Source organism: Acipenser ruthenus, chromosome 14 (genome assembly GCF_902713425.1).
Source record: "Acipenser ruthenus chromosome 14, fAciRut3.2 maternal haplotype, whole genome shotgun sequence".
Classification (NCBI taxonomy): domain Eukaryota; kingdom Metazoa; phylum Chordata; class Actinopteri; order Acipenseriformes; family Acipenseridae; genus Acipenser; species Acipenser ruthenus.
In genome coordinates, this window is record NC_081202.1 from 24049970 (window position 1) to 24075389 (window position 25420).

At 37.5% G+C, this 25420-nt stretch overlaps 1 protein-coding gene across 2 annotated transcripts in view; it reads right to left on the reverse strand.

Annotated features, from left to right (window-relative positions):
* Nucleotides 1-264: 264 nt before the first annotated feature.
* The window catches only part of LOC117419578 (ankyrin repeat and BTB/POZ domain-containing protein 3-A-like), a 93794-nt gene continuing 68638 nt past the window's right edge, over nt 265-25420 (reverse strand). For both annotated transcript variants that reach the window (XM_034032452.3, XM_058986180.1), the window contains exons 3-17: nt 23666-23870; nt 14447-14599; nt 13986-14151; nt 13660-13749; nt 13252-13353; nt 12772-12865; nt 12362-12497; nt 11653-11873; nt 11017-11195; nt 9896-10001; nt 9620-9722; nt 9069-9150; nt 8458-8526; nt 7321-7434; nt 265-6357 (exon numbers count right to left, since the gene is read on the reverse strand). In XM_034032452.3, coding sequence (XP_033888343.3) covers nt 6148-6357; nt 7321-7434; nt 8458-8526; nt 9069-9150; nt 9620-9722; nt 9896-10001; nt 11017-11195; nt 11653-11873; nt 12362-12497; nt 12772-12865; nt 13252-13353; nt 13660-13749; nt 13986-14151; nt 14447-14599; nt 23666-23870 — 2030 coding nt within the window. In that variant the 3' untranslated portion in view covers nt 265-6147. The remainder of the gene's footprint in view (nt 6358-7320; nt 7435-8457; nt 8527-9068; nt 9151-9619; nt 9723-9895; nt 10002-11016; nt 11196-11652; nt 11874-12361; nt 12498-12771; nt 12866-13251; nt 13354-13659; nt 13750-13985; nt 14152-14446; nt 14600-23665; nt 23871-25420) is intronic.

The following is a 25420-nucleotide window of genomic DNA, read 5'->3' on the forward strand; positions in this document are numbered from 1 at the left end:
GGTTAGCTGTGCCTCTGGTGGACTACCTATATGAAAAAACTGCTACACAATTTGAAACAGCTGGCACATGTACAGTCTCTTTACCCTTTCATTATCTGTTCATCCTAACTAAACACAGCAATAATAATATTGTAATGAGGGAATAAAAACTTAGTAGGTAGGTCACAGTGGAATTTAAGGGTTTTTCCTCATTTGAGAGTTTTTTTAGTCAGGTCAGTCCTGGAACCTTAAGAGACAAGCAAACAAAAACCTTTGAGACTGGTGAAACTTGTAGCCATTTTATTTGCTGTACACCAATGCATTTCATTAAACAATAGAACACTAGAACATGTATGTATTGTTCTTTTTTCAATCACATCCCTAATATTTACACAATACACTTTTATACAAGGTATGATGCTTTTAACCTCAAAACACTTGGAAAATGTAAAATTCTGAGATTCTGTAAATATCTCATGCAGTTTTGTTAATAGAAGCATATGATTTGTGCAACAATAAAGATTGGGTAGAAAGATCAATGTTTGATTCTCATCACAAAAATCAGAATCTTGTCTTGAATTAGTAACACAAAACAATACAACTATTTTGTCCAGGATTGTACTATTATTTTCATGCTTAAAGTTCTAACTGTTAAACCTAGACACGCTTCCACTACTGTACAGTGTATGATGTGTAATCACATGGATGATACACAAAACAGGTCCTGTCAGATTACACTATATTTCCAGTTGAAGTTTAGTTATTCTGATGAATGAATTTTATTTTATAACTTCTCCAATTTGCTGAGGGGAGTGGATGTATTTGGAAATCGGCGTAAATGAGAAAACAGATAATCCATTGACAGACATTTAATTAGCCACCAAAATCAAGTTCTAAAATCAAAGCCAGCAGTGCACATGCAAGTTTCTTATGGTCTGTGATTACTTTGAAATAAAACTACTGAGCTAATTCAAATGTTGGAATAATATTAAGATGTGCAGGTACATGACAACTGTCTGTAATTGTAAAGGTGTGTGTTTTAAGTGGGTGATTACTGAACTGTATGTTTTATTCAGAAGAATATTTCGTTTAGCTGCCCTTGCTAAAACTGTATAGCAGTATATGTTTTTTTTTTTAAGGAAGAGTCTTTTATGATTATTATTTTCATGAAGAATTGTTTATTCATAAGACAGTAGGTTTTGGCTTCCTGTTTTAAGTGGTGGTCGCAGGTTTCTGATGGGTTGAATGAAAAGGCTTCCCATTTTGACAATCAGGAAATTGGGCCCTCACTTAAATGAAAAGCAACAATTTTATTTCAGCTTTTTAAACAGGCCATCTTATGCTGTTCTTATGATGTTCGACTGGAATTCCTATCCCCATTTCCAGCAAACCTCAAATTACCTGTTAGATTGGTTCCATTCCCAATTATTTTGCGGTTGCCTTTAACGCTGTTGGGAAGTATGTAAAGACTGTGCTGATCTATATCACTGATCTTGTTCTTAGAGCATTGGTCTGCACCTCTACAGTATATCCAAGGCCTCACTTGCACTTGACTTCAGGTGTATACGCAAAACTAAATATTCCACATTAGTCTATCCTGCATAAAAAGCCAAAATGCATTTACAGGCAGAGCTTTGGTTGCCCTTCTAACTGCTCCAATTTTGTTTCTTCCACCAGATGTCACTGTTATGCAGCAATATTTTAAAGGGGTGAGAATATCACATTTATACAAGAACAAAGTCCCAGTTGTTTAATTAGAGAGGATTATTTGTTGTCCTAAAAACCTTTTGTGAGTTGTAATTGAACTTCTTACTGCAATAAAGCTATTTTTGACTATTTTGATAACATAGTTGTTTTCCTTTTTGGAAACAAATGTGGGCAAACTTTAAATTGGTTAAAAAAAATGAGGCCCATTATGTATGTTGCTGGGCATATGTGAGTGCTGTACTGTACAAACTATGGGCCATTTACATATATATATATTCCCAAAAATATACTTTATAAAAAACACATTTCATTCATAATCTCCAACACTATATGTCTACCAAATTGAAAGCTAATTATTTACTTCAGAATGATAAATACTCAACTAAATTACCACACCTTATATTTATTAAAGGTGACAAAAAGCGCATTTGCAGTATCTGACCAACCCATTATAACTTATAAAAATAAATTTTCCAGACGTAGTACCAACAGCATGATACAGTTTACAAACATACCTCTTTCAATTATGAGTTATTGATCGTTGCATAACATGTGTGTATATATATATATATATATATATATATATATATATATATATATATATATATATATATATATATATATATTTAATAAGACTCAAACCTGCAATCATGCAAATTGGTTTCAGAGCAATTATACACCTAGGACAATAACATTTGTACAGAACATCCAATGAAGTCAATACAATACAGAAGCAATAACACACAGTTGTTATATATACATTAGTTTACAGAAAAAGCACACATTAACCTTCTCTATCTGATTTACATAAAACATTTACACATGTATGGAACTATTTTTCTTCTAAATGTGTTCATCTATTTTGTCAGGACTAAGGATTCCCTTGAGTAAAAAAATCTAGTAATGAGCACATAAGCTATTCAGGGGGTGACCAGTGTCCTATCAGTGATAAATAGAAGAAATAATTGGTAAAAACACAACATTTTGCTTAAATAAATTCTAGCTTATTAAGTACCTTTAGTAGCTCATTTTTGTTCTAACCATACAAAAAACCCCATTTTGGTTCCACACAGTACTGTATCTATGTTACTATATATTACCTGTGGCAGTCAACCTTTGAGATCTGTTAAACTGATATGCAAAAATGACTATAATGTATATTGTCTTCTACAGCCCCAAATAACGGTAATCTTGTTGTAAGTGGCTACCAAAAAGATTAATAATCAATATATCCATGCCTTAAGACTGAACCGTGAGTGGTGTTTTACTACAATACCTGCTAATATAATTACAGTATACAATAGCAATGTCTACAAGGAAGGGCTTTGTGATGCTTGTTGGAAATACATCAACATTATACATACTATAGTAGTTTATCTGTTTGTATTGTAACATTGTATCTTTATTATCATTTTGAATTGTAAAAGTTATTGTCTGTCAGTTGTTCACAAGTCATAAAAAGAAGATTGATTTAAGATTTAACATTGCTGTTTTTCTTTATCTGTGCTTTTATGACTATACAGTACAGTACAGTACAGAAACCAAAAGATCACTCCCAGTCAAACCAGCCACGAGTAAATGTGACAGCCACGTCAACAGTACTCTCTCTATTAGTAAGAATAAGCTAGGCAGGGGCTTGGTACTTTTTCAATATTATAGTGGGTGTGCTTCCCAAATATTTGATCTGCTTTTTACATAAGGAAGCCCATATTGTAGTACTGAAATTACACATCATTTTTCTTGGTGAGTCTACTGCTTCTCCAGATTTCCAGGCCTGCTCCATTTGAGTCTGCATTAAACTGGGGTTTGGTATGGTTTCCCTTAAACACCCTCTGTGTAAACATTATCAGTACAAAAACAGCTGAACTAGCCAGGCTCCTAGAAACAGATCATTAATTTGACATCTGGTTGCGGTTGTACATTAAGTTCCAAATAACAGAAAGTATTACTCTTTTCCACTATGAAACGTATACATGAAAATTTGCCTATAGCACAGATATGCCATTTAAAAAATAAAATGCACTGTATGCTGTATATTAGTGACACACACTTTTTTTAACCCTATGGCTGCACACCTCATGTAGGCACAAGCCATTTAAAACAGGCACAAGCTATTTAAAACAGTGATTGGGGTTCTTTTACAACAGGATCCAGTCCTCTTATCTACTGTTTAATTCCGTCAGACAGGATAATCCTTTGTTAATGTTGTCAGCCTTACAATATTCACATTGATGAGGTGCCACCTTCTGGAACATTGGCAGTGCTACAATTACACTTAATAATGACCACAATGGAAGGCAAGCATATATACAGATACAATTTGTTGGTACCCTTACAGCTCATTGAAATAATGCTTCATTCCTCCTGAAAAGTGATGAAATTAAAAGCTATTTTATCATGTATACTTGCATGCCTCTGGTATGTCATAGAATAAAGCAAAGAAGCTGTGAAAATAAATGAATTATTGCTTATTCTACAAACATATTCTAAAATGGCCTGGACACATTTGTTGGTACCCCTTAGAAAAAGATAATAAATAATTGGATTATAGTGATATTTCAAACTAATTAGTTTCTTTAATTAGTATCACACATGTCTCCAATCTTGTAATCAGTCATTCAGCCTATTTAAATGGAGAACAGTAGTCACTGTGCTGTTTGGTATCATTGTGTGCACCACACTGAACATGGACCAGAGAAAGCAAAGGAGAGAGTTGTCTGAGGAGATCAGAAAGAAAATAATAGACAAGCATGGTAAAGGTAAAGGCTACAAGACCATCTCCAAGCAGCTTGATGTTCCTGTGACAACAGTTGCAAATATTATTAAGAAGTTTAAGGTCCATGGAACTGTATCCAACCTCCCTGGGTGCGGCCGCAAGAGGAAAATCGACCCCAGAGTGAACAGAAGGATAGTGCGAATGGTAGAAAATGAACCAAGGATAACTGCCAAAGAGATACAAGCTGAACTCCAAGGTGAAGGTACGTCAGTTTCTGATCGCACCATCCGTCGCTTTTTGAGCGAAAGTGGGCTCCATGGAAGAAGACCCAGGAGGACTCCACTTTTGAAAGAAAAACATAAAAAAGCCAGACTGGAATTTGCTAAAATGCATATTGACAAGCCACAATCCTTCTGGGAGAATGTCCTTTGATGAGACAGATGAGTCAAAACTGGAGCTTTTTGGCAAGTCACATCAGCTCTATGTTCACAGACAAAAAAATGAAGCTTTCAAAGAAAAGAACACCATACCTACAGTGAAACATGGAGAGGCTCGGTTATGTTTTGGGGCTGCTTTGCTGCGCCTGGCACAGGGTGCCTTGAATCTGTGCAGGGCACAATGAAATCTCAAGACTATCAAGGCATTCTGGAGCGAAACGTACTGCCCAGTGTCAGAAAGCTCTGTCTCAGTCGCAGGTCATGGGTCCTCCAACAGGATAATGACCCAAAACACACAGCTAAAAGCACCCAAGAATGGATAAGAACAAAACATTGGACTATTCTGAAGTGGCCTTCTATGAGTCCTGATCTGAATCCTATCGAACATCTATGGAAAGAGCTGAAACTTGCAGTCTGGAGAAGGCACCCATCAAACCTGAGACAGCTGGAGCAGTTTGCTCAGGAAGAGTGGGCCAAACTACCTGTTAACAGGTGCAGAAGTCTCATTGAGAGCTACAGAAAACGTTTGATTGCAGTGATTGCCTCTAAAGGTTGTGCAACAAAATATTAGGTTAGCGGTCCCATCATTTTTGTCCATGCCATTTTCATTTGTTTTATTATTTACAATATTATGTTGAATAAAAAAATCAAAAGCAAAGTCTGATTTCTATTAAATATGGAATAAACAATGGTGGATGCCAATTACTTTTGTCAGTTTCAAGTTATTTCAGAGAAAATTGTGCATTCTTCGTTTTTTGTGGAGGGGTACCAACAAATTTGAGCACGTCTGTATATAAAAATAATTCCATTAAGCCACTTTATGCTTCCTGCACAAAGTTATACAAAGTATGAAGAATATCTTATCCTACTTGATTTATAACTCATCATTAGATTAATAGTAGGTAGGTATTTACATTTCTCACATATGCTTTAAACATTTTTAACATTAAATCTATGCCACTTATCTATATGATTGGGCCTTATGCAAAATGGTCCATTACCATCAATTCTGTGGATAAAAACGCATGGCTCCTGATATATTAATGTAAAAACCGACCCATTATGACACAGAGTTGAAGTCCACACAAGTTGTTCATACAGCATACCCTTGCTTTGAAACAGGCTAGGAAGGACAAGCATCCTGGTCAGTAAACAAATGAAATGACCAATGCGCATGAGATAGATCATTTAACACAGGCTGCACAGATATCTAAAGCATTCCAAGCAGGCCAAGCAAGAAAGTCAGGTGTTCTGTGTAAAAAAAAAAATACACAAACAAATAAACAGATGCTCTTAATCCACAGCAGCTCACACGATGGAGCCCTTGGAAGAGGACAGATGAATGGACTGGATCCTGGTTCCCAGTGTCCTTTCCAGGTCCTGCAGCACGTCTGGCCCAGGGTTGTCTGAAGGCCTGTCATACAGCAGCTGCTTGAAGGCTTCTTTCTCAATCAGCACCACCATGTTCTTCAGAAAGTAGCCCTCCATATATGCAGAGAGCTCAGGGGTTCCCAGAAACTAGAGGGGAGAAAGAAAGATGCTATCTCTGTAGATTCCCTGATATACGCTTGCTGTGGTATACCACACTACAAGGACAGCAAAGTATACTAAAATCAGAGTACATGCGTAGTAAAATCGTGGTAAAGAACAGGCAAGCATTGTAAATCTTAGATTTGTAAAAAGCATTGTTAATCATGTTACAGCAAGGTAGAAGCATAGTAAAATGGAAAATGCACTTTTAGATTTACTCAAACTACTATCATGGTATTTCTTGTGAATATAAATCGGTAAACAGCTGTTTGCATCAATAAGTGTGGAATTTACCGTGGATTTAGTATTGTATTGAAAAAACAATAAGAAATAATATTTTGGAAAAAATATAATTTTGTTTGAGTTCCTGCCACTTATTTCTAGTTTATAAATAGCCATTTCCCTGGGATCAGGTTGATTCCGGTGGCCCCTGACTTTATCAATTCCTTCAGCTTCAGGGTTTTCTCTGCTCTCCAACACAAGATCTATTGAGTCAAGACTAACAGCCCTGCCAAACAGACGGAGTGGAGTATCGAGTACTGCTATATTTTACAGCAATGACATAATATTGATTGCATTGCAATGCTCAGGGTATAGCAGCATCCCAGTTCAGCATCGGGCTACATCTGTCTCTATCTATGCATGTGTTGTTTTGGAAGTAGCGTATAGAACTAATATGATTGGCTTTAGTTGGGCTCACTGATGCAACCCTTCCGATATTTTGATTTGGATACCAATTTACTGCGTACCAACTGGCTGAACAGGCTCTATCCAGAATGCAAGCTGGAATTTGTCTACCCAGGGTAAAGACTGACCAGCAAACAAGCTACACTAGACTTAATCTCTGCTGCTCCCACAGGCAGCCTGTTCAACCTTACTTTATTACCAATACTGATATCATTTTCATTGTGCAGGGTCACAATGGAAGAGGGCAGAGACTTCTCTTCTTACCTTGGCATGGGTGTAGATATCAACACAGGTGTCAGTATTCATGTTTTTAGCACAGATGATTTCACAGTGACGCTGTAGGGCATCCAGCTGGAAGAACTTAGCAGCGGACAAAAGCTGGTAAAAAAACCAAACATTAAAATGTATTTATGTGTCTGCTGAACAATAAGATAACATGTTTACACATACTGCAGGAGGCAAAGCTAGCTTGTTTACAGGGTCAAGGCAGCATGTTCCAATTGCAAGATTGGGGGGGGAGAGATAGGGAGTATTACAGAACAACACTCGTCTCAAACCCCCAAAGCAGATTCAAATAGAGTGATACACTTACAAAAAATATATTTTACATGTTACATATGCCCCACAGATCACAAACTGTTAGCACCATCAGAAATCTATTTTTACAAGAACTGTGGCCAAGTAAAGTTAAATCTAGGCCTTTATGAATAGGGCCCTACCAAATTCACGGTCCTTTTTCTTAAAATTTCACGGTCATAACTTATTAAAAATCTTAAATTTCACGATTTCAGCTATTTAAATCTTAAATTTCACGGTGGTGCAACAAAGTATGGCCAAGCCCAGGCAAAGAAGGACGGGTCTGTAGCTGGACAATATATCCAGAGGCAAAAAATATAAACATGAAGTCTCTGAAATGACTGGCACACTTCTTTCTTTTTTTCTGCCCTGCAGTTGCTTTTAATGTATTTTTCTGCTCATACTACTACTTCGTAGATATTTGGCTTCCAAATTATACACTTTTTGATTTATTTGACGCTGCTTTTAAAATCTAGGTCTAATTTGACTCGTCTAATGGTACTACCAGTTGAGATCTGTAGGTCATACTAAACCCGCCCCGGATGCCCGTCTCTACCAATCAGTTAGTAGAGCCCAGTTATTGGCTGCTGTCAAGTGTCAATCAATTAATCATGTCCAGTTCATGATGAGCTTTCTTTTTTATATTTAAACAAGTTAATAATGGCAAAAGGAACCTGTAACGGTACATATAACTTAATTTGATTTTAGTTGCAGGGTAAAAGTATACAACTTTTCACAGTGCAGAGTGAATTTCACAGTCCGTGTCACATTTTTCACGGCCGTGAAATGGGTAGGGCCCTATTTATGAACAATGAAATACTTTACCTCCATGATCTCATTGTTCCTCACGTGAAGTGATTCCGTCCCTCCGTGGTAGAGGTACTGCATCACCAGCTGAAACAGATACCGTTGGCATTATTACATTTTACATGCTTAGAATCTGCATTTAGGACATATCAAGTTTCAAAGAAAAAGAAAAGCTCAATGTTTTAAAACACAGTTTATTTACTGATGAACTGTCTGCTGAGACAGCAATAACATAGACAGTTTTTCCATTAGCATCAGTCTGTCAGTGCAAGCTCATGATTCAGCAAAATACTGTGGTCTAATTGGAGTGGGATGCCTGAGGTTCCATTTCTCTCTACAACTGACATGATCGAAATGAAAAGCACTCTAAATTCTGAGGACATAGCTATCTTTACATATAGTTTATGGACTAATACTAGTTCACTGCGCATTGACTTTGAATGACTTATTCCTGTACATTTTTGCACATATTGTACTGCATCGCTATGCCTATGGCTACTGAACATTAGATTAGCTTACACAGGGGCTGATGTAGACAGCCACTACTTCAGAACAGGTTCATGTCTGTTGATTGTTTTTAATGAACTGGTATTCTTTGAATTATTAGCGTTGGGAAAACAACTTTTTACCTGAAAGATATTGTACTTCACATGGCTGATTTCAATACATGTGTTCTCAGCAACAGGTCTATTGGAGAGCAATGATTTAAACCTGAAAAAATAAATGATGGGCGTTAAAACTGTCCATTGCTTGGCAGTCATGTTTTCTGAAACCCATTCTTTGGTTGTAAAATTAAGCTAAAATGTTCTCTGGTATTGTGGGACTGACTACTTGTTAATACCTTTTCTTTGTAGGAATATATAGGGTCAACAAGACAGCTAGTTATTTAGGAAGCAAGTGGGGTAAATGTGCATCAAATGGCCCATCCCAGTAATTCAGCATTTATTCATCTGCATTAATACGAGGTTGTAGGACGGTGAAGATTATATATTAGGTTTTACATTTAGAAAAGCAGCACCTGTCAGAACACATTTTGAAACCAAATTCAGTTGTTTAAACACAACATGACATGGTCTCTGAAAAGACAATTGTAGCAGAACAACATCAAGGACATCTGTGCTTAGCAAAGTACAGTTTGTAGGCAATAAACACACCAAAAAAGAACTAATCGTGTTTCTACCTGGCAGAGGCAGTGAATAACAACACTTTGTGTGCATAGAACGGTTTTCCTTCAACCAGGAAAGTGACATCCGACATCTCTTTATTATTCAGAAAATGAGGATCTGGGGAAAAAAGAGAAGGTACCTTTCTGGTCATTTAAAAAATAAATGAACTTCTAGTGCTAAAAACATTTGTACATTTAGACTGAAATAAAGATCAAGGTGCTTGAATGAATACAATATATAAAAAGTTCATTATTAGGCGACAAAGCTTAGAAAGAGTGACAAACACCTACCTAGGCGTGACGTCTGCTTTCTTTTAATCTCTGTGAGTTTTGGGATGGGGTACGGTCCGTAGCACTGAGTAAAAATAACAGACAGCTGCTGGCTTATCACTTCATTCTGAAAATACATAAACAAGGAAACAGATGTTTAAGATGATACATCATTTGGACCACATTTTCTTGCCAAAATGGTCAAATAAAACTGCTAATGGTTCAAAACTGGTAACAAATATTTGACTGTATCTTGTGACTTGCTTCTTATAGTTTTGTAATAGTTTAAAGTTTATTTTCCTTTTGCAAAACAATTGCATTTTGGTGTTAAGACCTTAATAAATCTGGCTTCATGGAGTCCATTAGAATAGGTTCAAAATGTTTGAAATGTTTTTCTCAATAATAATAGGCTATCTCCTAATAAAGTTGTGATCTCTAACTGATCTGCTGCTGCTGAATCTGGCCCAAGGGTGATTTCATCAGAATTCAGAACAGTTACAGTCATGGAAACCAGGTGGGTTTGTTTATTACTTTCAATTTCCAGTGGGTCTTGTATCTGAAAAAGTAATTTCTAAAGTAATCAAAGTATATATATATATATATATATATATATATATATATATATATATATATATATATATATATATATATATATATACACAGTACTGTGCAAAAGTTTTAGGCAGGTGTGAAAAAATGCTGTAAAGTAAGAATGCTTTCAAAAATAGACATGTTAATAGATTATATTTATCAATTAACTAAATGCAAAGTGAGTGAACAGAAGAAAAATCTAAATCAAATCCATATTTGGTGTGACCACCCTTTGCCTTCAAAACAGCATCCCTTTATTAACATCTATTTATTCTTTTTGAATAACATACACAGTCCTCTGCTGTGACCATGCCAGGACTCCTGCACACGTATCTTAAATTGTTACTAAATAAATCAGTAAAAAATAAAACCTATGCACCAGCAACTATCATTGTTTTTGTAACCTGTGTAATGTGGAAAAACTTCATGGAAAGTTCCATCCTACTAAATAATTCCTAAGACATCATTTTCAGTAACTCAGACAATCAGGCGTCAAGTGGAAGTAACTTCCTAGAAACAAATGGGGATGCTTAATAAAGGTACTGGTATACCTTGCTGGCTCTCAGAATTTCAAACATCAACGGCAGGCCGTGGGTAATGATCTCTTCAGTGTACTCCTCCTCTTCGATGGAGCTGAACTCCTTCAGCAGGCACTGGATGAGAGGTCTCCTGTGCTGCAGGAAGGAGGTGCGCAGGGATTCCAGCCACGTGTGGAGAGTCCAGGGCACGCCTGAGCAGGGACAGTGACAACACAACACTCACAAAACTCCTTCCCAACAATTATGTTTGGCACACCATCTGAATAAACAGTGCTGTAGATCTATCTTTACTTACAGGGAAAAAAGAGTGGTGTCCTGTTTAAACTAGATTTTCTTTTTTGTTGTGTTGGTTGCTATGAAATAATTATGGGAAGCATCAAGATACAAAAAAAATACAGCTTATAAGCCATTTGTCATCTTGATAATCATTCATAATTAGTGTTTGTTACTACCAGGGTGCTATAAAGCATTACACAGTATAAATTGCTCATGGCAGTACATTTATTACAATGCTTTCTACAAAGATTAACATCACGGAAAACAAGTGATTGTAATTTTGAAATGTAATCTGTTTAAATGTGGTGTATTGATGGGGCTCGGCTGAAGGTTGTCTGTTAGTGATTACACTGAAATCAGGTGTATACTGACCCAGACTGCGAATGTCAATGGTGACGTCCACGTAGCTGTGCTCAGCACTGTGATACATAGCTTCACGCAGGGCTTTGAGCTTGGCCTTGCTGTTCCTGCTGGAGTTTGAATGTCCTGGATTCTTTTCAGCCGGGTCAGACCCTTCAGCCAGCATCTCCTCCAGGGACAAGACATCAGTCTTCCCTTTCTCAGGCTGGGCAAGGAGTTTCCGGAACACATTCCTGTACCAAAGAAGAAAAAAAAAAAAAAATGTATATCTTCCTTTACATGTTAATCTATGGATGTTTTATTTGTATGTAAAAACTAGGCAAAGGAATATAAGTCCTTAACCAAGGTTCTGTGATGACCATGTTTTTTCATCTGAGCAATCCAGCCATTGGATATTGCATCACTGTGCTCCTGCAAGGCACAGCTACTTTACTATCAAATGAAGTTATTTATCAATCTACGTGTAGTCAGAAGATGACAGCTCTATCGTACAGTACCTTTTGGCATGATTTTTTCAGCAACAACCATAGAACCACCCCATCCTACACACTAACATTGACAAACAACCCTTGTAAGTTTTTAATTTTACATTGTTTTATATTTTCTACTTTTAAAACATATTTTTGGTTTGAATCATCAAAACATACTAGCCTAGGATAGTTTCTATAGTTTTGTTCATCTAAACTGGAAATATGGGGGGCAGAGATGATGAGTACCATACCTGTGTCCATGTGCAGCAGCCTGACTGTAGGAGTTCATATCTCCCTGGGAAGTAGACGAAATCCCATTCCTGTACAGTGTTCCAATCATGGGGTCACCTCCTCTCTCCAGCAACAAACTGACAAGCTCAAAGTTACCTGAGGAGAACCAATATGAGAAAGCTTAGTTCAGGGCTGGGTAGACCTAATTTGTGACCAAACAAGCTTGTCAAATGCCTGTCAGATACAAAAGAAGTCTAAGGGCCCTGTTTATTTAGCAAATATTGAAAGGGCAAAGGCAAATACAGTGGGTCACTAAAAGTCAGACAGGTTCCAAACATAAAACATCTAACAGTATATTATTTAATTTATGTCTGTGTGAATGTGAAAAATGATCGGGGGGATGGGGGGGTGGGCTGATTTTCCAGCTCACCTGCTGCAGAAGCCAGTTGCAAAGGCGTCTCAGCATAGTTTTCTTCCCCATCCTGCAAGGAACCTTCAACATTTGCTCTGGCATCCAACAATAGCTAGACAAAGACAAATACCAAGAGCGGTTCCATATTCAATTTCTTATGCTAGGATACAGGCTATTCTGTGGTAACATTTTGATGTCTTAGGTGTCTAATACAACACTCAGAATAAAACAGAAACATTTAACTGCTGCTGAAAATTGATTTATATTTAATCATATCAAATTCAACCATGATATTTGCTTAATAAAGTTAACCTATTCATTATCAGTCTCAAAGAAAAAAGAAAAAAAGGAAGGAAAACTTTACAATTTAACAGTAAAAAAGTCCCCATCACCAGGTAATTAAAGAAAACTGGAGCAAACTGGACTCCTTGCTGAATCCTGTTGTGACAAGTTCATAGTTTACAAGACCAGAACATGATCAGTTGAAAACTCTTCTACCTGTACGACAGGAATGTGTCCATGTAACACTGCGAATGTGAGTGGCGTCCAATGGCGAGTCTCAGGGTAGACCGATGGATATTTGTGCACTGTGTTAGGTACCTACAAACAAAAACAAAAAAACACATTATAAATTCTAGACTGGCGTAAGCTTTGCATTGAGGGGCAAAATAAATCAAAACTGAACTGCATTTTCCTTCCACCTGTTTATTTACATTATTACATCAGTATGTTTCATTCCCCCTAATCTCTGCATTCATTTTCTGGTATCAGAGGCTAAGCTACTTTGTTGTCCTCAATTTTTTTAAATGGAGTTCTCAATATCAATGACTTTACTGTCACTACTAAGGCATTATTCTTTGTTCTTTGTGCAAGTAGCGGTAATAAACAGACAGGAATCTACCTCACCTCATTATTTATGTCTGCTCCAGCATCCAGTAGCATTTGTACCATGGCCTCATCCCCACGAACACAAGCATACATCAGAGGAGTCATCCCCTAGAGCACATGGCCAACACAAATACATTTCTAGTAACTTTCAATTATATTAGGTAAATAGAAAAACATCTTATTTGGTTACCATGAAATAGTGCCACAAAGAATAACATTCTTTTTTTCCTAAATAGTGCATAGAAACTGTCCATCTGTACATGCTTATTTGAAAGTAACCACTGGTAAGGCAAGGCTGCCAAAGACGCCCAAAGCACTTTGAATTTGGGATATCAGCACCATACCTGTTCACTCATGCTGTTGATGCCATCAGGGCCTAGCAGAGACACTGCCTGTGTGACCAGGTCTGTCCTGCCACAGTTCAACATTCGGAATCCTAAATCTTGCAGAAAATTGGCTTCTGTGGCAGCAGCGTCCAGTTTCCGAGAGGCACAGAAACAGTCGTCTGTCCTGAAAGGGTTACAAGAATTGTAAACGGCATAAGAATAGTTATAAACTGACTTAAACCAGGCCAAGTTGGGCAGGAACATTTATTAAGATGTTTCTGGCAAACACAGGTGATCTGTAATGTAATTCCTCGGAAGCTTTTCTATATTGCTCCAATAGTGGTATGTATTGTATCTCCTATAATACTGGGAGATACCTGGTTTGACCAGACCTTGCATTACAGTGTAATTGGTATTAAACAGACCTAGATCAAAGCATCAATTGTAAAGTTATATATTCCCACTGCTTATGGTCATACTTGAGCTGCCGAGGTTCACAGTCAACTCCAGGGAGTAGGAGCCTTGCTGCTTGCCGGACGTCATCACTGTCTACTGAGAAACTCCGGCGGTGCTCTGCATGGGCTACTGCCACTCTGATCCACTCCATCAGGGGAGGCAATACCAAGAATGGCCTGTATGGGGGGGGGGGGGGGGGGGGGGGGTTGGGGGCAGATTATTTAAAAAAAGCATGCAGGCAGATTATCAAGAGACACAAATTTTCCAAACTGTGGGTTGCAACAACAGTCTTATGTATTTATTATATATGTTATATATATATACAGTATATAACTGGCCTATTTTCTACAAACAGGTAAATTATCTGTTCCCTATAATCAAATTGTAATTAAGCAGGCCTTCCAATAACAAAATCTACAATAAGGGCACTACAAGCAATGATTTAGTGTTTTGTTTTGTTTTTTTATTCGTACAGGCCAGATATTGTTTTATATATAGAATAAAATAACATACTGAAATGAACATGTGTCATATCCAATTTCCCATCGAGTTAGTGCAAATTTAAGGTACTACAATCTGGCTGAAAAAAGCAGTTTAATTGTGGTTTGATTAATAAAATAAATATTATCATAGGTTCACCATAAAAAAATAAATAAAACCATTATCACAGTATCACATAAATACATAAAAACAGTATCAGACTTTGATACAGGATTTATCAAGGGGTTGATCATTACTGTTTAAGGCCAAAACAAACTAGAAGGGTGTCCTTAGAGAAATGATCTTAGCAAAACAATTTGAATCTCATAGTTCTGGGCAGAGGTTTATTTATAATGTATTGATCTTAAACAAGAAAACAACTTTCACTTGTTGAGAGAGTGCCAGTACACTCAGACGAGAATGCTTTGCGATATAATATGATCACTTGTTTACATCATCTTAGCCGCAAAGTGGTGGATTTCTTTTGTTGTAATCCCTGCCCTACTTTCTGCTTAATGTCTTTCCCATAACACTCACCCAGCCCAATGGTCCACACAGTTTTTCAAAGGATTCCTTAAGGGCTAGCCATGAATAATAGTAATACCTCACTTTGAATCAGATCAGCACAAAAAGGAAGAGTTTGGTATCCTAGTTTCAAAAAAAAAAATACCGGAGCTAATATTAGATTCAGAAGTCTAATAAAATCAACAGGTCTGTCAGTTCTCAAGTCTTCTCCACAACTTCACCTCCCAAAACCACTGGTCTTCAATGTAAGGATAAAGCATTCCAACCATGTTTACTGATAAGCTTGCGAGATGTGATTCCTCAATGAAAATGCATCACTATGCAATATCATATTTTGTTCTCCTGGTTGTTCATAGAATAAAATATACATTATATCTAAAATCAGATCCAAATTGGGCACTATATCCTTTGCTTACTCAGCTATGAAAACATGGAATTAATTGACGTGAAACCTCAAGCCAGTCCAAGTTCATAGATGTGATTCAGGTTTGGCCTTATTCATTATCCTGTGCATTGCAGTTACAGCAGAATTCTCTATGTTTTTGTATTATATTATATTATATTATTCATTCATTCATTCATTCATTCATTCATTCAATTAAGTTATGTAATCCACATAAGCATTAACTTTATTTTACTTTTTGTCCTTGAAATTTAAAAAAATAAACAAAAATAATAATAAATACTTGCCCATGCATAATCCTCCCATGACCTGACTGTAAAGAAGAAGCGCTCAGAAGGCCTTGCTAATTATACTTTAAAAACAACAACAACAAAAAATATATAATAAATAATAATTCCAACTGTTTAACTGAAGACCAAAGGCTTCCTGTTTTGTCTATTGCACTTTGGAAGTTTTGTCTCTCGTAAGCACTAAGGCCTCTACACACCAGATGCAATGTGACAAGTGAATGTGTCATATGACACACCGCACCACGACAAAAAAAAAAAAAAAAAGGTTCACACTGCCTGTGATGCAACGGGTAACACTGAAGCGATGCGAAAAAAATAGGATTGGTGTCTATTTTTTGCAATTTTGTCATGTGGCAGCTAGGGAACTGACCAATGAGGAACAGCTTTCCTTGCGCGCCTTCAGTAAACAATGGTGGAAGAAAAGATAATTTGTGCAGTATCAAAATACCTGGAGTTGTACAATAAAAGGACACACAAATTATAAAGAAAAAGCAATGAGGGAGAACACCTGGCAGTCAACTTCCAGGGAACTGGATATAGCTGGTGTGCATGATTTGTTTTTCTTTACTAAAATAAGTACTATTAGCTGTATAACAGGACTATCATACATGTGATTTTTTCCAGCTGATGATACAATCAGAGGTGAGTCGCCTATCACATCACTAGCACAGTCTCCAATGGTGTGAAAGGCAGTATCGTAGCGAAAGTACAGTTTTATCGCAGGACAAATCGATTAGCGTCCGGTGTGTGAAGACCTTAAGACAAATATTGTTTGATGATTAGACAATAGAAACTCTGGACTATACTATCCCAGAAAACTAATATGTATATAGTTAAAAGAAAATAAGAAATAAATGTAACAACAGAAAGTGTCATTATAGCATCATTTTTTTATTGTTAATAAGTCATGTCTTATGAACCAATTCTTTATTTAATTAGATAAGTCAGTTGACAACAGATTCTCATTTTCAACGATGACCTGGCCAAGAGTCGTCATTGAAAATGCAAACTGCAGTAGCTTTCAGAAAAAATACAAACAGATTTAACAAATCAGAAAAAAGATTACTGACATATGTTACACGTAACAAGTGACAATGAGGTGCAAAAACAGTAAACAGTTTAACATAAGAAAGTTTATGAGGCCATTTGGCCCATCTTGCACGTTTGGTTGTTAGTAACTTATTGATCCCAGAATCTCATCAAGCAGCTTCTTGAAGGATCCCAGGGTGTCAGCTTCAACAACGTTACTGGGGAGTTGGTTCCAGACCCTCACAATTCTCTGTGTAAAAAAATGCCTCCTATTTTCTGTTCTGAATCAGATCACCACATAGTCTTCTTTGTTCAAGACTGAATAGACTCAATTCTTTTAGCCTGTCTGCATTCGACATGCCTTTTGAACCCGGGATAATTCTGGTCGCTCTTCTTTGCACTCTTTCTAGAGCAGCAATATCCTTTTTGTAACGAGGTGACCAGAACTGAACACAATATTCTAGATGAGGTCTTACTAATGCATTGTAAAGTTTTAACATTACTTCCCTTGTTTTAAATTCAACATTTTCACAGTATATCCGAGCATCTTGTTGGCCTACAAGTTAATCAGCAACAAGTCTACATTTTGGCTAAAAAGATCAACAGATACAACATCAGTTAGTTGCATCCTCTTTTGAAGGGTATTCCAGTCATCTGCAGCCAGGAGTCCAAAAGAATGTCTGCCAAAAGCAGTTGAAACCTTATCATTATGGAACAGTGAACACCCTGCTGTGACTTAGTTGTATAATCAAATAACTGGACATGCAACAATGCAATCATGTAATCCTTTAGTATGTATGTTATTGTTATAAAATGCTCAGAGATACAGGCATTCATCAAGCCTTATGTTGCCACCAGCTCCCTCCCTCCTCTTCAGCAGCCTCCTCTTTATTGGGGATTTATTACCCTGATCAATCTGTCTGTCACAGAGTATTCATAATTACATCTAGGCTGAGAGAGTCAAGTCCTGCAGATAACTCTCCATTTCTAAAAACTACAGATGTAAAGACCCACAAATCAATGATGCACTACATTATGTTATATTTTTAAAAGGCCTAGTTCTGTTAAGACATATTATTATTTTTAATGCAACGTCTACCCACCCATTTCAGGCTCCTACCCCTCTAATAATGCACATTTTTACAGACAAAACTGCCTTCATCTGTAATGGCTGTTTATCATTAGGGTCATATGAAACAGGATATAAAAGCAGGCACAATTCAAATATATCCCTCTCTGCATACTGCTAATCAGGTATTTGGCACTGACAGGCAGCACTGACAGTAAATGTCTGTGAGTAATATCACAGCTTTGCCAATCTTAGTTTGTTTTAGCAGGTGTCTGTTCTGGGCTAAAGTTAACGAGTCCTACAATGGTCCAATTGTTTGTAAATTTTGTTTGTAAATATGTGGCTGTAATCAACTATCTGAAACTTTTAGGTTTTTGGCCAAACAGAGCTCTCCACTGCAGCAGCTTAATGAAGGCATTCAAATGTCAGGTGAAGTCTGTGTACATTTTTTCTGACTCGGATCAACAACTCCTTTTAAAACACCTGTTAGGCCTGGATTTTCCCATTCCCTGTATTAACTTGTGTTAAAAATGGCCCTTTAATTTAAATTAAATATCCCAGTAAAAGTGGACAGGCAAAATAAAACTAGACTACGGCTACAGGTAATCAAATGTTGAGATAAGTCTACGTTTTATTTTAGACTCCTTTTAAAACGCTTGTTAGGCACAGAATCCCAGCTTTAGAATGAGCTAGTGGAGTGGGACTAAGAAGTTGATTTCTATAACCTTTTATTTTTGGCCCTTGTGCCCTGTTTCTTTATTGTATTTAATAAACATGCGCCAACAGCACTTAAACTGTAGCTTCTTGTTTCTGAGTCTCTCATTCCTGATGCTATCCTGCTATATTCTCCATCTGGGTTACCCTAAAGTTCTGCAATAAATACATGAAACAGTCATGAAGCTCAGGGGATGTTTGTTTATTTCCAGCATGCCAGCCATCTTACCAAGCAAGTTACTTTGCAGTCAAACTTAAATCACATTTGTCATCCTTACTGTTTAAGTGAGGCCAAACAATGAGTAATGCATTCAGTTCAATGGCAGTCTCTACATTAAGGTGCCAAAGCTGCCAGAATGCTCATATTGAATGCTGTCTTGAAACGGGCATGCAGAATCCAAAAGCGATCTCAGCTTATGGAGAACTCAAACATGCAGGTACTGTAGGTAAAGGAAGTGAAAGAAAGCTATTTTTATGGCCCCTCATTCATGAAATTTTAACTCACACTGTTTCTGTTTGTAAACCTTCTAGTTGGTAGAGAGCACACAGCATGAAGATAAACTCCATATTCTCTTTACAGACAGCTGTGAAAAGGTGAATGCATTATTGAAAACAGGTTCCGCAAAACCTAAAATATAAATACAAATGATAAAACTAGCTGCAGACAGGGGCAGTTCAATAATTCTTGTGAGTTTTGTCTCGCTAGTTTTATATAAATGTTCAAACTGTATTGCTCTTTTCAGAAAATAAGGACCAGCTTTACTCACGCTTCAAAACAGCATCCCTTGATGTGAGTTAAAATTCTATAAATGGTGATTTCTGTATAACAAGACAGGAAACCCCAGCTGACAAAACAAAAACCTGTATCTCTAAATGTGAAACTACTCGCAATTGATAAAGAAACACTGTGACAGGGGAAGATCTGTGCTGGCTAAAAAAAAAAAAAAGATTGTGGGCCAGCTTACGGGAAAGCATCAAAACTAAACCGTGGTGAAATTCCACTTTATGAAGAACAAGCCTGAAGCAAGTGAGTATTGTGTCTCTTTGGCAAAAGTGGGCCTGTTTTACATCAGTATTCAGTCTTCTGTATTCATTTCACACCCCGTAGGTGGAATTTGCAAAGCCTATCTGATCTTTTCAGGAAAGTAGTTTCAGGAAAGCTAGATGGATAATTAACATGTAAAAGCAAAATGTGCGGAATTTCAGCCTCTTTTGACTAGAGATCATGATGGCCCTGTAGGGAACCAAACATTATTATGAGAATGTGGTTTATTATGAGTTTCTGAATGCCTTGGTACATGCTTACGGTAACTTTTACTCAGTGAAATATAAAGAAATTGCTGAACTAGGAGCAGACGTGAATATATTTTATTTAATTGTTGAAGGTTTAATTATTGCCTAAGAGTTTTATAATAAACACTAAACCTATAAAAAAACTTTCAAAATGATTATGTTAATACCAAACCTAGCATGTTTAACAGGGACTATGTTGCTGCAGTATTCCAGTGATTTGTGACATCTTAGTTTAAGACAGTGGATATGCATATGTGACAGGGTGCTCATGTCACGTGTGTGGGTAAACACTGCTTAGGCAATACAGAGAGACATGGGAGATAGAGTTGAAATGCCAGCACAGGCACGCAGGATTTATTATTACAAACAGAAAGTAAATAAACAATCGGGTCATGTGACGTTACCAGCGATGGTAACGCACAGAGGACACATACAGCAGGTTGTACAAAAGGCAAAATAAAACACAGTACAAAAACTACAAATAAAAGGTGCCACACAGGGCGAGCGCTAGCCTTATAAATGAGGCATCCCGCTCCAGGAACCGGCTACACTACGTAACCCTCGCTATACATTACTTGGGATCACTATCCCCTAAACTAACCTACTGATGAGCCGATATTCATACGACGACTCCTGCTGCTTCATACGGCCTTGGCTGGACATTGCCTTCACAAGCACCGCTTGCAGTTTCAGGGTTGCGTAGCTGTCGTTCCTGCAGAGCGGACTCTCTCCTCTCAAATATATGCAGCTCCCCTCTGTAGCATGACGTTGCAGTCGCCCACAGCGATTCCCACTGGATGTTTTTAAACTGATGGACACTAAGTGTTGACCTCCTGATTGAGGACCGGCACAGCCAATCAGCCAATGCCCCTCCTCTCAACCAAACCCAGCAGACGGCAAAGTCTCAATCGAGCACCCGTCTGTAAACAATCTATTAAATCAAACAAATCAACTCCAAAAAAGACACACAATCAACCCATTTCAACATATAAAATTACACCAACACTAATTTCATCTGTGCAGGGCAATCGCCCTGCCACAGCACATAACAAAATAAGACCTGATAGATTTGAATTCCTTTCCTATAGGGTGCAAAGTGGAATTATCTTCTGGGACCCTTTCTGAAACATTGATGCCCCCTCAGCATTGATGTCAAAGTAGTTTCCTTCCTTGCACTCTAGAATATACTTCTCTCATTCACTTTCACAACTCCCTGTCGTTGGCTTTGTACCGGATGGCCCACCATTGCTAGATTTGAGTCTCTTGGCTAGAAATTTAAATCTCTTTAGTGGTGGTGGAGTAGAAGCAGCTGATGACAATGGCTCATTGTCTGCAGTTTGAGCTTGTTACAGTGAATCAACAGCTGCCTAACATTTAACGTAGGCTTAACGTAAAGAAGAATGCAGAAACTCCCAAAAATGATGCAAACAGCCCTTTTAGACCCTATGTCCATGGCAATCGTGATTCTCCGTGCTGAACCAATTACCTCTTTGACTGCAGCTGTGGCCTTTTCCATTGTGTCTTTGATCAAATTAATTGATCAAAGACAAAATGAGTTAATTTTTGAAGACCCTACAAACACATAAAGTTCCTTATTTAGGCCTTGTCCACACTACATAACTGATCTCGAGAACCATAAACGTTTTCATTAATCCAGCTCAAAGTGTCCACACTAAAGTACCGTTTTGGGCTTAGTGTGTGCAAACCTTGTTAAAATAGTTTGGTTACAGTTCCTAGCAACGCAATGGACGTGGGACTTAATATGACATTATTCCACCATGCACTGCATTTTATGTTTACAACCCGGAAAATATGGAGCCTGTGCCCACGAAAGACAAAGCACTTATTAGCATGAACGTTACAGCTTTGTTTCTTAAAAACACAAGGTACATTTTTTCATAATATTGGGGGATACACAAAAAATGTAGTTCGGTATTACAGCGTCCACACTTCTGACAAACCGCACTACCTGATGCGATCTAATTTAGAACCGGACTCGAGACTACCCCGAGGTGATCTTAGTTGCATGTACTCCAGCAGAAGTAAATAAAAAAATCATTAATTTAGAGTTACTCCAATTGATTTTGAATGTATGATTATATTTGCAAATATATGTAAGTTATTATTGCTGAGCAATCTTTAGTAATAAGTATATGGGCATTGAATGTTACAAAACTGTTTTAATAATATATAGCTAAGATGAAACGTCTCCCAATAATAATAATAATAATAAAATGTTTATCATGGCGCATCTTTCTGTGCATTCACCATAGATCACTCTTGTTAAGTTATTATTTTTTTTAATATTTTAAAAGTTTTACCATACTTCTGTGCTTTCCCTTGTTTTATAAGCATGAAAATTGATCATGTCTGCCATATAAACAACATCTGTTGCAACTGTATTTCATTAACTAAACATGTCAAATGAAAGACTGTTGCAAACTCGACTAAACATTTTTAAAAGTAATTAAAAAATATATAAAGTGAGATTAGTATTGCAACATGGTATATTTGAGAAAATAAGACATTATTGATAATGTGGTATTCGCAAACCTTCAATTTTAAACGCAATATACAGTACTCACCATGAATTCTCAGTTTACAGAAATAGTGTCATTTTAAACAAACAAACAGAAAGATGGGGTGCATAAAATAAGAACATATAATGCATAAGTAGTATCAGTAACACACTAAAGAAAAACAGGCAGCACAACGATTTTATGAGTAGGTTGATTAAATACTGACAAATATTTAATGTAAATCCCATTCCAATGCTAAAAACAGCGGCAACAGCAGCGGTCTCGCCTCTCACACACTACCAACGCTGTAGTGGCTTACTGTGCCCACTCAGCAAGGCCTACAGCACAATAGTACTGTAATTATTTTTCCATGTTTAACTGTACATAACCAGGTACTTGAGCAGGAAATCATTCCATGACCCGTTATCATGGGAGCAGCTGTGAGTTTAGTCATGTGTTCAATCAAGACAGTGCCACGGAGCAGGAAGTTACTGCAGCTTAGCTGTGCAATTTATATATAATTTTTCGTGAAATGATATTAAGACAACTCAGAATATTCGTTTTTCATGTTTATTTCTTCATTTCAGTTTATTTTAGTTTTTTAAACATTTTCTACTTTCTATTACTCTTTCATTAAGAAAAATGATTATTTTTTCGTTTTTTGTCCATTTTCGTTTTTGTTTCGTTGACTGAAAAAACACTGCTCAAAATGTGGTAATGCAGAATTGTGGCCAGTTAGTAGACTATAGACAACACATCCTCATAGGATGCACTTTGTTAAATCAGCCTTATGGTTAAAAATCTAAATCTGCTGTATTCCTACTCTAAACTTACTCAAATGTTTTCATATCTGCTATTCTGTTACCAGCGTACATGCCTTATACACACCAGCAACACAAACACATATATTTAAAACGTACCTCTCAGTTTGTAGGGTGACTTTGGATGGCTCCACGTTGGGATTCTCCCACTCCATCTGTGGACAGTGCATGAAGTAGCAGAGGGTATACAAGGCTTCAGGCTCCCAGTACGCTGACCCTTGCTTGTGGTGCATTGGGGTGCCATTGCTGTGATTCTTTAGGTGCAGAGGCTGGAGGTGATGCATTGCACGGGACACCAAATCACCTACAAAACAAAATTACTTAAGCTATAACTGAAAGGAAACAAGAAACACTGGTTCTGTTTGAATGACTTGAGTTTGTATGGAGTGTGAAAAACAAGAGTAGCTGGGAGCCTACTGACTGCTACTGGTCGCTAGTGGTCAATTGCAACAAGCTAAAAGTAGTGTACTAACTATGGATGATCCTTTGGTTAGTACGATAGACAGTACTAATGATAAGCCCCTTTAACGCTGGCATGCTCTACTCGGGTCCGAACCTACCTGGTTCAAGACCTGGTGTCATGCAGATTGGCTATGTGATTTCACACTGCTTTTCATAAAGCAGGGTTGACCTGTATGACAGACACAAGTACACAATGTGACTATCAATGTACCGGAAGCAACTTGTTACAGACGCTTCCACCCAAGGTTCTCTGGACTGAACTGTCGGTCCAAATGTTGATTAGAGCAAATGTTTCTTCATCCCTGCTGCAATCTGGCTCACGGTGTGTCTCAATCAACAAAACTATGGCTAAACAGAAAAAAACAGAAATGTTCCTTGTGGAAGTGAAACCTTCACGCAGGCATGGCTGTTTGCTATTTTGTCGGCTTATGAACGGCCGTCGTGCATTCCGTCTCTCTCAATCCGGGTGAAAGCGTGTCGACCCACATCCTTAGGGGGGTAGCTGCGACCTGGGTTAACCCGGGTACGACCCAGGTACGTGGCTTCACACTAGGCGTGATTGTGACCCGGGTAGCCAGACCCTGGGCCGGGACCCGGGTAGGAGTGCCAGTGTGAAAGGGGTTTTTAGACTGAAGGATAGTTTTAATTGTGCCTCCAAATAGGCTGCAGGTACTGTAGGTTTTAAGATGCTCTCAATTGCAACAAACACAATGTAGCAGATCTTATTCTGTACCTTTTGAAGTGGATTTCCAACGTATTAAAGCACTGAGTTAAGCATTTTTCAATACACAACAAAGAAATGATCAGATTAACCTTGTCTGTACTAAAGATGGGGATCAGCTGATCCCAAACTTAATTCTCAGAATTTTAGTAGATAAACTGGAAATGGAACAATGAACACTTTCATAGCAATAAACAAGTTTCACTTCAATGGATACAATTATTGGTCATTTGTTTGCCAAATATGTAAAAACAAACAAAAAAAATATTTTATGAAAAGTATGAAACATGTATCTTTAATTTGTTATATCCTACATACAAACTACCCCACATACAACCCTTCCACATTTTCAACATGAATGACTAAAGCAAGTAGTTGATTCATTTCTCACAACACAGCTTTCGTATTTGTATGATTTAAGATCCCAGTGGGGCTCTGACTTTCCTGGCGAAGGTGCTTCTATAGTGTGTACTGGGACGATCTTTAAAGAGAATTAATAACCAGGCAGCCTTCATAGCAAGACAACAAAGCCTTTATTTGTTTTGATAAAGTCCATCCAGAGCTTTTCCTTTGGCAGGACAGATACCACATGGGAAGTTCCTTTTGGTACAGCTGCTGTTCTACTTTGATTATGTTACTTTGCTCACTCATTTCAAAGACAGCAAGGCTAG